General features: G+C 38.5%; 1 protein-coding gene across 1 annotated transcript in view; it reads right to left on the bottom strand.

Annotated features, from left to right (window-relative positions):
- Window positions 1–15,191, bottom strand: part of TMX4 (thioredoxin related transmembrane protein 4) — a 40,540-nt gene that overhangs the window by 9,908 nt on the left and 15,441 nt on the right. Inside the window, exons 3-5 of the mRNA XM_037051667.1 lie at window positions 10,122–10,167; window positions 8,443–8,571; window positions 5,617–5,662 (exon numbers count right to left, since the gene is read on the bottom strand). Of these exons, the coding sequence (XP_036907562.1) occupies window positions 5,617–5,662; window positions 8,443–8,571; window positions 10,122–10,167 (221 nt within the window). The remainder of the gene's footprint in view (window positions 1–5,616; window positions 5,663–8,442; window positions 8,572–10,121; window positions 10,168–15,191) is intronic.

Genomic DNA, 15,191 nt, shown 5'->3' with positions numbered 1-15,191 from the left:
TAACTGCCTCTGAAACCTGAGCTACTTACTGAACCAGTGCAGGTCTGATTAGGTGCTGCCCACAGCAACCACCCATCCCACTCAGTGCAGAGTCTCGTTCAGAGCTGGGATGGCCCAGAAGGGCAGAGAACCTTTGGAATTTTCATCCCACCTATGTCACAGGATATACTCTGAGGAGTTTGGGGACAAGCCCTATATCCTTCTCAGACACCAATCCAAATCCTCAAACCACATTCTCTATGTGGCAACAGTTCAGAGACTTCTCCAGGGATGGCCTAGAGGTCACTTCCCCATCCATGTCACACCCTCCTCAACACTGGCAACAAGACACACCCTTGCAGCCCCCGCCAGCACGAAGAGATAGATCTAATGGATGTGTACCATCTCACCTTCATATTGTTCTAGATATTAGGTACCAGGAAAAAAAAAAGCAGTAAAAGAGACACCACTATCTATCAATAAAATACAGGGGATATTTTAGAATTTTAAAATACACTCTATTTTCCAGTTTAAATACTCATGGCCTTTAATTCTCATTATGCGACATTTACAAAGCATTAGATCTCCTCCATCACAGATTATCCCCCCAAAGGTGCAGCACAGCTGATTGTAGCTAAAATTTCCCATATGCCTGCACCAAAAAGTAACAAAGAGATGAGTTACTGTATTAGCTCAGTGAGCAGCCCACATTCACCAAATCCAATAATATTTAAATATACTCAAATGCTAAAGCTAGTTAGCAAAAGTACACATTGTAAACTGCCATAGAACCCAATTTTAATACTGCTATCAGACTTTGTTAAAAAATAAATGAATAAAAACAAAATATTCCTTGTTGCCTAATCAGAGAGGAAAAGTAAAATCACAATGACAATGATGAATGGCTACAACTAACAAAAACATTTGTCCAGTGTGCACTAGGTGCCAGGTTCTGTGCTAAGCACTCAGTGTTCCAGTAACAACAGTTTACACAGGAAGAACAAGTGGGTTCAGAGACACACACACAAGGCGGAAGAGAGAAAAGGCAATGCTTCCCTGCATCACTGCGGACAACTGCAGAGAGAGATGAGAAGCCAGGAAGAGCGGAAGGTCTCTCCGAACATTTGCCACAGACAAAATCTCAGCCCCAGATCCCCGACCCTGACTGTGGCGCCACTTTTGACAGTCGTGCTTCCCAAGGTCAGTCTCCTGCCCGTCACTCTCATGACATTACCCCCACCTCCTACTGTCCTTTAGACTAACATTTTTCATCAAGGTGAGTCACTTTTTAAAAGGCGAATGCAATGGAAAGAATACTGCTACTATAAATAGAAAGTCAGTATCAGCTCTCTATCTAGAAGATGCGTACTGAGACACTGCCCTAGCTGTCCATCTTCCAAGCTTCAGTGACTCCTGTGAGGCAGGTAGACGTCAAGACTATATATGAGGACAGGTATTATAGCTAAAGGGACAATGACTTCTTCTTTGTGTCCATATAACAATTAAAATACATAGGGGAATACCACCAGGACTAGGATGGGAAAACAAGGTGAATATTGGTGATGGAAAGAACACTTGAGATAATCCACCCTTCCCCCACACTGTGGTGCAAATTACCTATTAAGGATCCCTAGGATTCCAGCTGACAGCAGGAAGTTCACAGGATCTGGCTTATGAACTATTCAAAGGACTTCCTCACCTCAAGGATTTACCCACGCAAGGACATATGGGAGGCTGGAGTAGGTTTAAGAGAGCCAAATGCAGAGTCAGATGAAGCCCCTGGGTTCATAAGCACCCAGCTCTGTGGGTGTCTCCTCACCACACGGTCCTGACATCCTGAAGAGCAGCTTTCATTTCCAAAATACCAGGCCTAGCAAGCATGGCTGCAGTCCTAACTCCTCAGGAAGAAACTCAAGGAGTTCAAGGAATCAGTAAGTCAGTGGGCTTTGGTCTTCAAGATAGTGCTCCTTTTTGTTTTATCTTTTTCACACAGAAAAATTAGAAATGCAAAGAAAAAGAAGAGTTTTTTAAAAAATCAGCCATGATTTTAATATCAGCAATAGCCATTATTGATATCGGATGTATCTCTCTAGGTGTTTTCCTACATATAAATGAAAACTGCATATAAACATAACACTATACATACTGTTCTATCTTCACCCGCTGAATAATACGCAATTTCTCTATGGAACTATTTACATTAACCAACTACCCATCCAGGGGAGACTTTTGCTGTGGAAAGCCTGATGCCCGGGATAAAAGAGATTGAGGATGGGCATCGACAACCCTGCCTCAATGGCATTAGCCACTCTCTTTCCTTCTTCCGTATCTTTATCTTCTTTCTCAGAGACTTTTTTCTCTTTTATTTCTAGCCCTATTTTCTCTCTCAGTCTTTCCTTCTCCCCCATCACATGCTCTGTTTCTTCTGTTCGCTGTTAACCTGCTTGCACTACAGTTCTTTTACTGTCTAGAGATGAGTTAAAAACAGATTATATTCCCCACAATCATACATCCAGCCCTGATGAAAGGATCTCGGGCAAGGAGGAAGAGCCAGTTAAATAAGCTACCTGAGTTAGCTGGGTGGTCAACCAGGACTGCCTCAGTAAGTGGTTCTTTCTGTAAGAGCAACATGTTAAGACTGTGCCTAATTGTTAAAGTTTTGGGTTGGCCACAAGGTCTGTTTCGTTTTCTCTGTAAAATAAAAGACACATTTTTCATTCTCACCAATCAATTTATTGATTTGGATATATTGAGTATGTCAGTCATCTCCTGCATGGTAGAATGTTGACCGTTCTTCAGTAATGTCTTGATTTGACATTATCAACTTCAACTGGTCTACCCGACTGCGGAATATCATCCAGGGAGAAATCTCCAGCATGAAACTTCGCAAAACACTTCTGACCACATTCGATCAGTCACAAAACCTTCTCCATACACTGCACAAATCTTTTTTGTGTATTTCAGTTGCATTTTACCCTTCCTGAAATAATAAAACATAACATGCCAAAGATGTCGCACGTTTTCTTCCATCTTCAATATAAAAATGGCTGCACAAAAATTCATTAATCTTGGTACCTTTTTTAAATGAGTACTGACATAACAGCTATCACAAAATATCTAACGGTAGTGTTTCAAATGAAGTTAAAGAAAACTAAGCTCTACTAGAGCCATCTTACAGGAAAAAACCAACAAACTTTTTGGCCAACCCAGTAGAAACCAGAGACCGACAAGTAGCCAAGGACTGGATCCCACCCGGCCAAAGATCTTACTCTCTGCAAACAGACAAGGGGGCTAAATTCTAGAAACATAGGTGGTGTGAGTCCTTACCAGAGATTTCATGAAAGGCCGGGAACTTGTTTTTAAGAAATAAACCAAAGAAGTTGGTAAGATGCTTGGGCAAGCTATATGATGATACAGAGGCTATACCGGATCTCTATTACAGGTTTTTAAGGTAACATAGATACACATGAGAAGATCAAAATAATCTACAAACCCACACTTTATGTTTCCTTAGCCAGGTGTACTCCCCTCCCGCACCTCCACAAACAATCTACAATCAGAGCAAATGTATTAGTGATCCCAATAAATAGAAATGGACTAAATTGATCAGTTAAAAGAATTAATTCTTGCTATATACTTTCTATAAGACTCACTAACACAACAACAAAAGGATTAGTAGTGGAAAAAAAATCCAGGCAAATGCTAACCAAAAAGAAAAAAAAATATATGGTTTTAACATTAGATAAAAGCAACTTTATGAAATGTAAAATGAAAAGTTTTATGAGTCAAATTTTATAGTTTATCTTATAAAACTATCTTTTTGCTCCTTTTTAAATACCTGTAAAAACATTCTCAATATACATATAAACTTCATATATACTGTACTTGTCAATAACTGCCAATTACAGCCAAGTGTCTTAATTGGTTATTCAGAGATGGGCCATATTCTCTTCTCCAAATGGCCTTTCTCTGCAGCCCAGTGCATCCACACTGTCCACGGCTGGGCAATGCGCACATACAGTGATAAAACAACCTTCCCTGGTCTTGATGTGACAATGCACGTTGTAGTCATTTGCCTGATCTAATAAAAAAAATTAACTTCTTCCTTAATTTCTTGTTTATCCCAGTACTAAATGCCAAGTTATATGTGATCAGGGCAATCACTTCCCTGATTACTATATTTAAACATAAAACACTTCAGCAGTGTGTGAAAGCCATGACTAACTTCTACCTAAAGTGCACATCAACCCATGGAACAAAATTCATCTCTTGACCTGCACTTATTACAGGTCCTATGCTAAGACCTTGTCTCAGTGATTGCTGACATCCATGTATTATATTATCCTATTAAATTGGACATTATAAGGCTAAGGCTCTCAGGATATATGTATGACTCTGTCGACCTTTAGTACCAACATACCGCAAAACACAGACCCCTTACTCTCAATTCCCAGTTGCAAATTCATAAATCTCAGCCCTTGATTAAATTTCTCATCAATATTAAGAAAATAGTAGAAGGAAACCATATGAAACTTATACTACCTGGAGAGGGAAAAAGCCAGTTATTTAATATAATACATAATTACAAAAATAAAAAACAAAAAACCAGTTAACAAATTTTGAAATGACTATATCCAAGCGACCAATTTATCTTCAGTTGTTAAAAAATAATCCTGAAGTTGGCATTCTATCTCGCAACATAGAAAATAAAATACAACTAAGAAACTGGGGTATAAAAGGTTATTCAATTTCCCTCAGCATCCTCATATCTCGATGCACACGAGACATAATATTCAAGGAGCTCAAGGAACATTCATGAGCTCCTTGAATATTAAGTTCCAAATATGACACCCTCAATCACAGCTGAGGAAAGACAAATGGGGTCACTCATTTCTGCAGATTGGGAATACTTGAAGAACATGTTTAATTCCGCAGCAACAGTGTTAACTCTAGCTGGATTTAGCCCACTTTACACATAAAAAGCAGCACAAGGTTTTGTGACATTCATTGTTATGTAATTTTCCAAAATTTTAACCTAAATAACAGTTTGAAGTTCAGTGAAATGATATAATCATATATAGCAGGGGTGTCCTAACTTTTTCTTGAAGGGCCCGAGTCAATACGATCAGCTTTGGGCCACAAGGTCTGTCACAACTATTGGACTTTACCATTGTAGAATGAAAACAATCATAGACAATAGGTGATAAGTGAATATGACTGTGTTCCAATAAAACTTTATTTACAAAAACAGGTGGCCAGCACTCTAGCTATAGTTTGCTGATCTCTAACATACAGAACACTTGCAGGCTTAGATAATCTTTGCTCCATAGAGAGGTTATGACGATGGGAATATAAGATGAAGTAAAACCACATAAGCCCGATTCTGATTTGACAGAGATTCATCACTGATCTACGAAAACATAACTTTGACACAGCAGTTACTAGTCCTGTTTAATATATGCCTTTCTACACAAAGAGACATTTTCACTGGGGACCCCTTATGAGAGTAGTCATGTGGCTTAAGAAGTGAAGTTATAAAAGTATTTACAATGTTTATTTCCATTTAGAAGTTATAGTCTTACTCTTAAAAAACTCCCTGTAAAGATAATCAAAACGGGTATATTTAAGATGACTTACCCACATCTTGCCAGAAATGGTAAAAAAGCCAGCCATTACAGACATCCTAAAAAAAGAGGAGACCCACGGGTGATGCATACTATGTAAAAACAAAACTCAGGTCACAAGGATCTGCCTTCCACGTTTTGCAATGCACTGTTCCCCCTCCCGGATTCACTGGAGCTCATACAGAGCTTCAACTCCCTGGCCACCACTTCAGCCACTGCTGCCAATACAGTCACGTCCCCTGGCCCTCTCTCCCTCCATTGTACATACCTGGCAAAAACCCCAACTGTGGGCAACTGCGTGTCCCTGGGGGAAAATCAGGGGACCAGCTGACTGTTCTCCCTTCATAATCACAAACCTCCGTGAGCACTCCGTATGGCATTTTTCAGGCTCACGTGTGTTTTTCCCTCTCTTCGCACCCTCACACACCCTCCTCTCCCCCTGCAGTCTCAGCTAACACTCCTCAGGTGTCACTGTGAAACCAGAAGCCAGCATGTGATCTCTCTTATCTCCCCAGCACCAAATCTGAGCCTGGTGCACACCTGCACCCCCCTCTGTTCTGACACAGAAAGTCCATCTGCCCTCCCACTGCCTAATTCCTCCACTTGTGCCTTGGACCTCACCCCTTTGGCTCATTAGTAACTCGGTTCTTTTTGTCAACCCCTCTGCCTGCATTAGCAATTTCTTTCTTTCTGCTGGACCATTTTTCATCAGCATGAAAACAGGTTCTACCCTCTCTCACTTTTTAAAAAGAGTTTCACAGGCCTCACAGGGCCCTCCAGCTTCACAAACTTCTAGGAGTCCACACTCGCTGTGTCTTCTTCCTTATCTCTAATCCATTCAAATCTGCTTCCATCTGCACTCCTGCAGTATCACTGCTTGTCAAAGCCACAATAACCTTGCATTACTTCATTCAGTGTCCATGTCTCACAGTTGATGTTCTTTCACCTCTTGGTAACCTGGGACACAGGAACTACTCTTCATCTCGAGCACCCTAGTTTACTTGGCTTCTAGGAAATCACATACTCTTGCTTGTCCTCCCGACTCACTGGTACCCATTTTCACTTCCCTGACTTCTTTTGCTGACTCTTTCTCTGCCCAGATTCTTGATTTTGGAGTGCCTATGGCTAGGTCCCAAGAACTTTTCTCTTTTTCTCTCTCTCTCTAGGTAAGCTCCTCCCTTGCAAGGCTTCAAATGCCATCAACATGTTCTGCGTTTGTGTTCCTCAGTTCTCCATGGAGACCCATCTCCATGCAACCGAGCTGATAACTCTGCAAAGAAGTCTGCATCTCAAACTTAACGTGTTTAACACTGAACTTGGTTCTTTCTTGCTTGAATCAGTAACTGGTACCAGGAACTACCAAGTACCCAAACCAGAAACCCAAAAGATTTTTTTTGTGAATCTCCCCTCTCTGCCACCTTAGCCAGGTCTCCACCCAAAACCAGTACCATGTGCTAAGTGCTTAGCACATGGTACTAAAACCACCCACTCTCTCTACCCCACTGTTGCCACCCTGGTGTGCACCGGCACTGTCCCAAGGCCAGACACAGCCTTCTCACTGTCTGACCTCATCTGCACTTGGCCTCCCCAGTCTCTTCTTCTAAGAACCACACTGACATTGCACTGGTAACATCCAAGTTCCTCAGTGTGGTTGGAGGTCTGTATGATCTGGCTTCTTTCTGCCTACTCTTTTCCACCTTATATATACCATTCACTGTCTCGACCCCAGCTGCCTTTCTGCTCAACACACCAAGCTCCCTGCATGTTTTGGCCTATATACATGTAATCTACTTTCCTAGAAATATTCCCACCCTGCTCTTCACCCGACTGGGTTGTTCTATCCTGAGCCTTCCCCCGCCAGAGCGATCTCTCCTAGCCCCTCATCCAGTGGAGGTCCGTGCCCACAGTGATTCCCTATCTTAGTACAGGTTTTTGTTTACTTGGTATTTTTTAAACAGCCTATGATTCTTTATATCCCAGGTTGTTTTCTTAATCTGCCTTACTTTAAGTTACCTGAGGCGAGCAGAGTGGCCATGTTTGTCTTGTTCACTTTTGAATTATCTACCACCTAGAACAATACCATTTTTTATGCCATAAAATCATTACTCAAATATTTGTATAATGAAAAGCTACTTTTAGACTAAGCTATGTATTTCCTGAGTATCATATAAATGCTACTGGATGATTTATTCCTGAATTATTGTATAACTTGATCCTTTTCCAGCAGGGATATTCCTTACCCTTGTATATACTAATCAAATTAATTACAACTATGACAACTCACTCAGAGTGAAAACCAACTATGGAAAAAGTTGTTATGGTTTGGCCCTATCTACCTCACCAATCATTCCGCAGCTTGCCATCATGGCCGTAAGTTACCTAGTGGTATTCTGCTAAGCAGCCAAAGACACCATAGGTTTTATTTTCCACATTTGATACAATTAATTGCTTTATAAACTATAATGCAAGAAAGAGTCACTTCCATATCTTATTGATCATTTAAAAGGAAAAAAGAACAGTAAATTGGTAAATGGCTTCAATACCATATTTTGTAACGGGAAAACAGTTGGCATGGCTTAGTGCAGAAGTTACGGGAAGCTTTCTGTAACCCACTTGAACCCGGACACTATTTCCGGTACAGTAACAAGCAGCTGACACATATGTGGGTGATAAAGCCAGAAACAGAACATGGTCTAACCACATGTAGTCATGTGTAGTCTAGGTAATCAGAAGTGAATACAAAGAAAAATAATAGACTTTTACAGTCCCTGGACTGTTCCCTTGATATTGCCTGTTTTATTAATAACACCTTCTCATTAAACACAAAATTATAACTTACGTTAGAGAAGCAGGGGATTTCCAGCCAGTCAGAGGCTCAACTAATTGCCATTTCTTTTGTATGATATAATTCTGCAGGTCTTTGTAGACTCCTGGGCCACGGTAGCGACGGAATACCCCATCCTTCGCACTATTAATGAAAAAAAAAAGCCCATTAAAATAACTAGTGTTACAGATAATAAAAATCAAAATAATTATTGGTTTTACATGTGAACTACACTCTGAATTTTAACTTGGCTAAAATGAAGAAAAAATTATACTTAGACATAAATCAGAAAGCATGTATAAATATTAATCGATTACAAATGAGAAAATCCAAAACAGAAAGCATTAAACATTCTATTTTATCACTGAAAAATTTTTGATTATTAGCAAAGTTCCCGCCAAGTAACTTTTTGTTATTTTTGCTACCAAGTATTTTAATTTTTCTCTTACAACAGCAAAATAGCAGTTGTTATCAAGTTTAAAAAATTTATGTCCCCTGAAAATTAACAAAACACCTCCTATTTTCACATACTCCTTCTGTCTTCCCTCACTTTTGGTTTCTCCTCACAGTCAAGCTTCCTAAGGGAAGAGTCTATACTTGCCACTTTCTCCTCATATATTACTCACTCACAACTCATACAATTTGGGGTTCTGCTTCCGCAACTCCACGGAAACTGCTCATATGGGAGCTTTCCAATGACTCTGAAGTGCCACCACACCCATGAAGCACTTCTCGGCCTTTTTCCTTGTATCTGTCACTGGCACTGCCCACTGCTAACCACCCCTTCCTCCCTCTTCTCTGTTGGCTTTTATGAGCCCTCTGGACTCCTTCCTCCTACTCTGACCATCCATTCCTTCCCAGTTCCTTACTCCTGTCCTAAGCTCGGTCAACCCCAAGTTCTAGCCATGGCCTACTTCTATTCCCACTCCATGTTTTCTAACTATATTCCACCTCTTATCTATCTCAATGCTGGGAAATTCCCACTATGTATCTCCAGTCTAAATCCTTCTTCTGAGCTTTAGATCCTCAAATCGAACTATCATCTAAACATCTCTATTTGACATGAACAGACACTTGACACTATCTTCTCCTTTTTGGCTTCTGTCTTCCAAACTTCATTTTATTCTAGTAGCTTCTACTCATTATACATGATCTATGGGTTGTCATCATGGGTTTTTCCTTCTTTATGGCTAATCAGTCACCAAGTCCCAGTGATCCCACCTCCTAAGCATCCCCAGAACCCATCTCTTCCTCTCTTTCCCCTCCCCCTACCTGAGCCTTCTAGCCTCATTACCCAGGATGACCCAAGCCTTTGGGCCAGCCGTAGGGAACAAGTCACAGTTCTCATAAGGTAGCTCATTTTCTGCGGGGCATTTCCATGGTATCTCCTCTCTCTGGAAAGGCCTTGTCTCCCTTGACTATTTAACCAGTTTCTACTTATCTATTAAGAATCATCCCACCTTTTATGTCATCAGAAAAGTCTTCACTGCCCCCTCCCCCAACTTCGCTGCCTGAACTTAGGTTCTTCTCCCTGAAGCACTGGGCAACCCTCTCCTCTAACAGCTCTCATTCCTGCAGAGCTGGCCTTCGAATGTGAGGCTGAATGTGTGAAGTTTACGGAAAACAACTTAGATTCCTGGTATACACTGACTGATTTTTAATATTTACCAGACCAGAAAATTATTTAGACTTACTGGAAAAATGCTGGAAGCGTGGTGACAAAGAAACGGCCACTTAAACCTACAAGAAGCAGAAACAAAAACAAGTTACAAGTCAAACTCAGACTAACCCAAGCACCCAACCTAAGTTATAATTATAAGAGCAAGCAGCCCTGAGCTTGCTTTAATAACCACATTTTAAATCACATATACTATTTACTTATTTGACTTAAAGAAAACTTATTTTTACCCATTTTTATTACCTAACATTTCCCCGCCACTGACATACATACCACTTGCTTATCTTTGATGTGTCACGTGAGTTTTCTGTCTTGGGCCATCACATGGAATTGTACGGTGGCTGACATGACAGGTTAGAGTCCTTAACCTGGGTTAAAGCCTAAATTCTCCCCTTACTAGCTTTATGACCTTAGATAAATCACTTAACTTCTGAGTTTGTTTCCTCACCTCTAAAATGGGTATATTAAAACTAACTGAACTGTTTTGAAGTTAATTGGTTCAGTATGTTAAGAGCTTAGCACATGGTAAGAAAATTCAATAAATGATAGGTATTATTTGTAGGTTTAAAATCATAATAACCAAGAATGGTTATTAGATGTAGGTTTAAAATCATAATAACCAAGAATCTAAAATAAGATCATATATAATATTTGCACATTTATAAAATCTGCAAGTACTGTCAAGGGACTCTGTATACTCTAAAGAGATTTTTTCAATTTGTCTTAGGAAACCTTTACTGGACACTAACAACATCAAGTGCTATGCTAAGTACATCTGAAGGCAAAGACAAAGAAAACCCTTAACCCCTCAGCAAATATTCACGAGTTATATTCTTTGTTCAGGGGCAATGATAAGTGTTCAACACACAGAGACAAGTAAGAACACGCACAGTCTTTGTTCTCTCAGGGCCTACTGTCTAGTGAGTGGCAGAGGGAGGAACCTTAATACTTAAAATCGTAACTATAAGCAGGCAGATGATGTCAGGAAAGGGGTATGCAACAAAACCTGGACGGGACTAGGAGTGAAGAACAAATCCCTGGCTCTTGCAATGTTTACAAATAAACAATATTCATGTGAGCACAAGTGACTGGAGACCTCGACTGAAAACTGCTAACAAGCACTGTATGCAGGGCATTCCCACCCCCACCACTGTTTGGAATCCCGCCCCAGCAGTGAACAAGGGTATCTCTCTCAGTGTGTTTCCAACTCTAAATTGCCAGAGGACAAAGGTGTCATCAGTGGGGTTACAGCTCCTGAAATCAGGCAGGACGGTTCCCAACAGTAATCCTAAGGGCTTAAAAATTAACTGCTTTTGCTTACAATAATTATTATAAACAGTTTCATAGCTTACTGCTTTACTAACTAGAGATTCTTATGATCACCCAAAATTTTTATCTAAGGAGTAATAGAAAAACTCTTTTAAAATGGAATAAACACTTCAACTTTCTATTTAGGTTTTATTTTTAACAGAAATATATACATATACTGCCCTGGCTGGTATAGCTCAGTGGACTGAGCATGGGCCTGTGAAGCAAAGGGTCGCTGGTTTGATTCCTAGTCAGGACACATGTCTGGGTTGCAGACCAGGTCCCCAGTAGGGGACACATGAGAGGCAACCACACATTGATGTTTCTCTCCCACTCTTTCTCCTTCCCTTCCCCTCTCTAAAAATAAATAAATAAAACATTTTTAAAAAGATCTGGCTTAAATTTAAAAAAAAGAAATACATACATATAATTTCTAATAAATGTTATCACTAAGACGATATTTTTAAGTTGTTCTTTAAAATTCTTCATACGTTCTTGGGCATCACAATAACTTAAAAAGTAAACAATTTATACAAAACATATTATTTGGGGTTGACCAAAAAGTCAGTATGGTTTTTTCATAAAACAAAAGACATGTTTTTCATTTTCACCAATAACTTCATTGATTTGGATATTTGGAGTAAATCAGCTATCATCTGCATGGTATATAACACACCGATTGTTCTTAGTTAATGTCTCAGGTTGATTGCTATCAACTTCAACTGGTCTACCCGACCAATGGTCATTGTCCAGGTGGAAATCTCCAGTACGAAGCTTTGCAAACCCCTCTTGACATGTCTGATCAGTCACAGCACCTTCTCCATACACTGCACAAATCTTTCTTTGCCTTTCAGTTGCATTTTTACCTTTCTTGAAATAATAAAGCATAATATGCGGAAAATATTGCATATTTTCTTCCATTTTTAATATTAAAATAGCTATATAAAAATTCACCAATTTTGGTAAGACTTTTGTTTAACGCACAGATATAACAGCTGTTACAATACAATCTAACGAAAGTGTTTTGAATGAAGCTAGGACAACTAAGTGCTACTAGAACCATCTCACGGAAAAAAACCAAACGAACTTTTTGGCCAACCCAGTACAATATGCAACAGTATTTCCAGTGTCACAGGCCAGCTTCCCTGGGGTCAAACCCCACTTCTGCCTTGTATTAATTTCTAACCAGACACGTTAAATTTATACTCTCTGGTCTTTGGTTTTATTATAAATAGGCATCACAATTTCTCATAGTATTTTACTATTAAATAATTTTACATTTATAATCACATAAAAAACAGTATATGATATGTGATAAATAAATAATGCAATTTATTTAGTATAGCAATTATTTGCTATACTAAAAATACCTGATTCAAAATTGAAGTAAAGTGAGAGGATGTAACAAACACAAGCTAACTTATTTTACATGCACTGGAAATTCTACATTATTGGATAATATATCTTTACTAATAAATGTGCTCATGAAGATCAATGAGTATGGAGAAAATTAGAAAAAGGAACCCAGTGACAAATGGTCTCTGTGATTTTTCTGCATCTTTCTGATTCAGGTTAAAAGGTATGACAGAATGCTTATTTCCAAAANTTTCTAACCAGACACGTTAAATTTATACTCTCTGGTCTTTGGTTTTATTATAAATAGGCATCACAATTTCTCATAGTATTTTACTATTAAATAATTTTACATTTATAATCACATAAAAAACAGTATATGATATGTGATAAATAAATAATGCAATTTATTTAGTATAGCAATTATTTGCTATACTAAAAATACCTGATTCAAAATTGAAGTAAAGTGAGAGGATGTAACAAACACAAGCTAACTTATTTTACAAGCACTGGAAATTCTACATTATTGGATAATATATCTTTACTAATAAATGTGCTCATGAAAATCAATGAGTATGGAGAAAATTAGAAAAAGGAACCCAGTGACAAATGGTCTCTGTGATTTTTCTGCATCTTTCTGATTCAGGTTAGAAGGTATGACAGAATGCTTATTCCCAAAATTGCTAGGTTAGAGTGTATAAGAATTTTATAGCTCTTGATATTAATTGCTGAGTTGTTTTCAGTAACAACTGTACCAATACACAACTGGTAATTAAGGTTCATTTAAAATAATAACCATTATTAATAAACTGTTGCACCTCAAGATTGCTTTCATTTATGTTTGTTAATATTTCCTCAAATGACAACCCATGTGGAATAGTAAGAAGGTTACAGCATCTAATTCAGGTAAGAATTCTATTTGTTATCTGGAATAATATACTGTCACTGAGAATGTATTTAGTAAAATCAACAACAAAATCAAGAGCAACCAAACTCATCCTTAGATTATGACAACTACTAAGCCCTTCAAGATCTGACACCACAGAGAATTCATCTCAGATAAATGTCACTTCTAAGAGGTTGACAGGTCAGAACATGTCAGTGTTCCAAAAATGTCTCCTAACTTTTAACACTAATGTTATAAAGTCTCAAGGGAGACATTCATTACCTGAAAACATGATCAACTTAAAACAAAGCAGCACCATCTTAGGCTGTGGCTTCAGGGCTTGAAAACCAGTTAAGTGTGGATCTTAACAAAGAACCACAGCAACCCAGCGTGCGGCAGTGCATTTCAGATCTGCGTGGGACAGCTCACTGCAGCAGACTTCAGTAAGAGTGGAGGAGAAAAGCACACTCTTAAACCGTCAAGTAAGAGATGAAATTTGACCACAAGGTCTCCCAAAATTTCCACATGCCTTCTTCACTTGAAGGGTTAACTACCACTTAAAAATAAAGACTATATTGCAACATAAAAAAGGAATTAATCCAAAGTGCAGAAAATTTTTCTTATTATCAAGTTTACCTTAAACATACATAGCTTAAGAAAAAAAGAATTAAAAGATGAGAGAAAGAAAAATTACGACAGAGACCTATATTTTGATATGAAAAACAATGGAAATTATTTAAGTTCTATATTAAGAAAATGGTGAGAGCTACTAGCTTTTGTTCTACCATTTATCAGCTGTACTACCTTGGACATACGACCTAACCTGTCTCTGAGCCTCAGTTTTCTCAGTAGTATAGAGAGAAGTTTGCTCTTCCTAGGGTTGTTATGTAGCTGAAATGTATGTAAGTGGTGACATAAATGCTTAACTAAGTAAATATTAATTATCACTGAAGAGAGAAGCAGAAAGAAAACAGTGAATAAAAAGTAGAGTGAACCTCATCTTTGATATTGAAATAAAGTTGTCAACAGAATAAAATGCAAAACACTAATTTTTATAATTGCAAAATTAAAATATTAACACTAACTGAAGTACAGTAAACTAAACTGGCTTTTGTCACTAATTAATGGTTTTAAACACAAAGCTTACTCTTGGCCATGGTAGGGGTCTGGTTCACCTCTGTTTTCCTGTCCATGGCAACTATGTTCTTCTGCATGGAATGGAAGGTTCAAGTACATATGCATTAAATTTAATGTCCCCAAGTCAACTTAAACTGACACATCACCTGATTTACGCAATATTAAACAGGCAAGGCAATGTCACCTAATCTAAGGTCTGTTCTTCCCTCAATCTCTGCATCTCAGCTGCGAAAATGCAATGTGTTCACAATCTTCAATCTTTGTAATTCTGAAATCCTAAAAAATTTCTTATTAAATATACTAATGGAATAGTTACAGGAATAACTAAAGAACTATGTATGAACACTTCGAAAACTCTTGCTTTCCTTCTTTTTAAATTTTACTTGCAAAGAAAAGACATGA

The sequence above is a fragment of the Sturnira hondurensis genome, unplaced genomic scaffold (assembly GCF_014824575.4).
Source record: "Sturnira hondurensis isolate 20B ecotype Veracruz unplaced genomic scaffold, ASM1482457v3 Scaffold0007401, whole genome shotgun sequence".
Taxonomy (NCBI): Eukaryota; Metazoa; Chordata; class Mammalia; order Chiroptera; family Phyllostomidae; genus Sturnira; species Sturnira hondurensis.
This window is presented reverse-complemented; position numbering and strand designations above follow the sequence as displayed.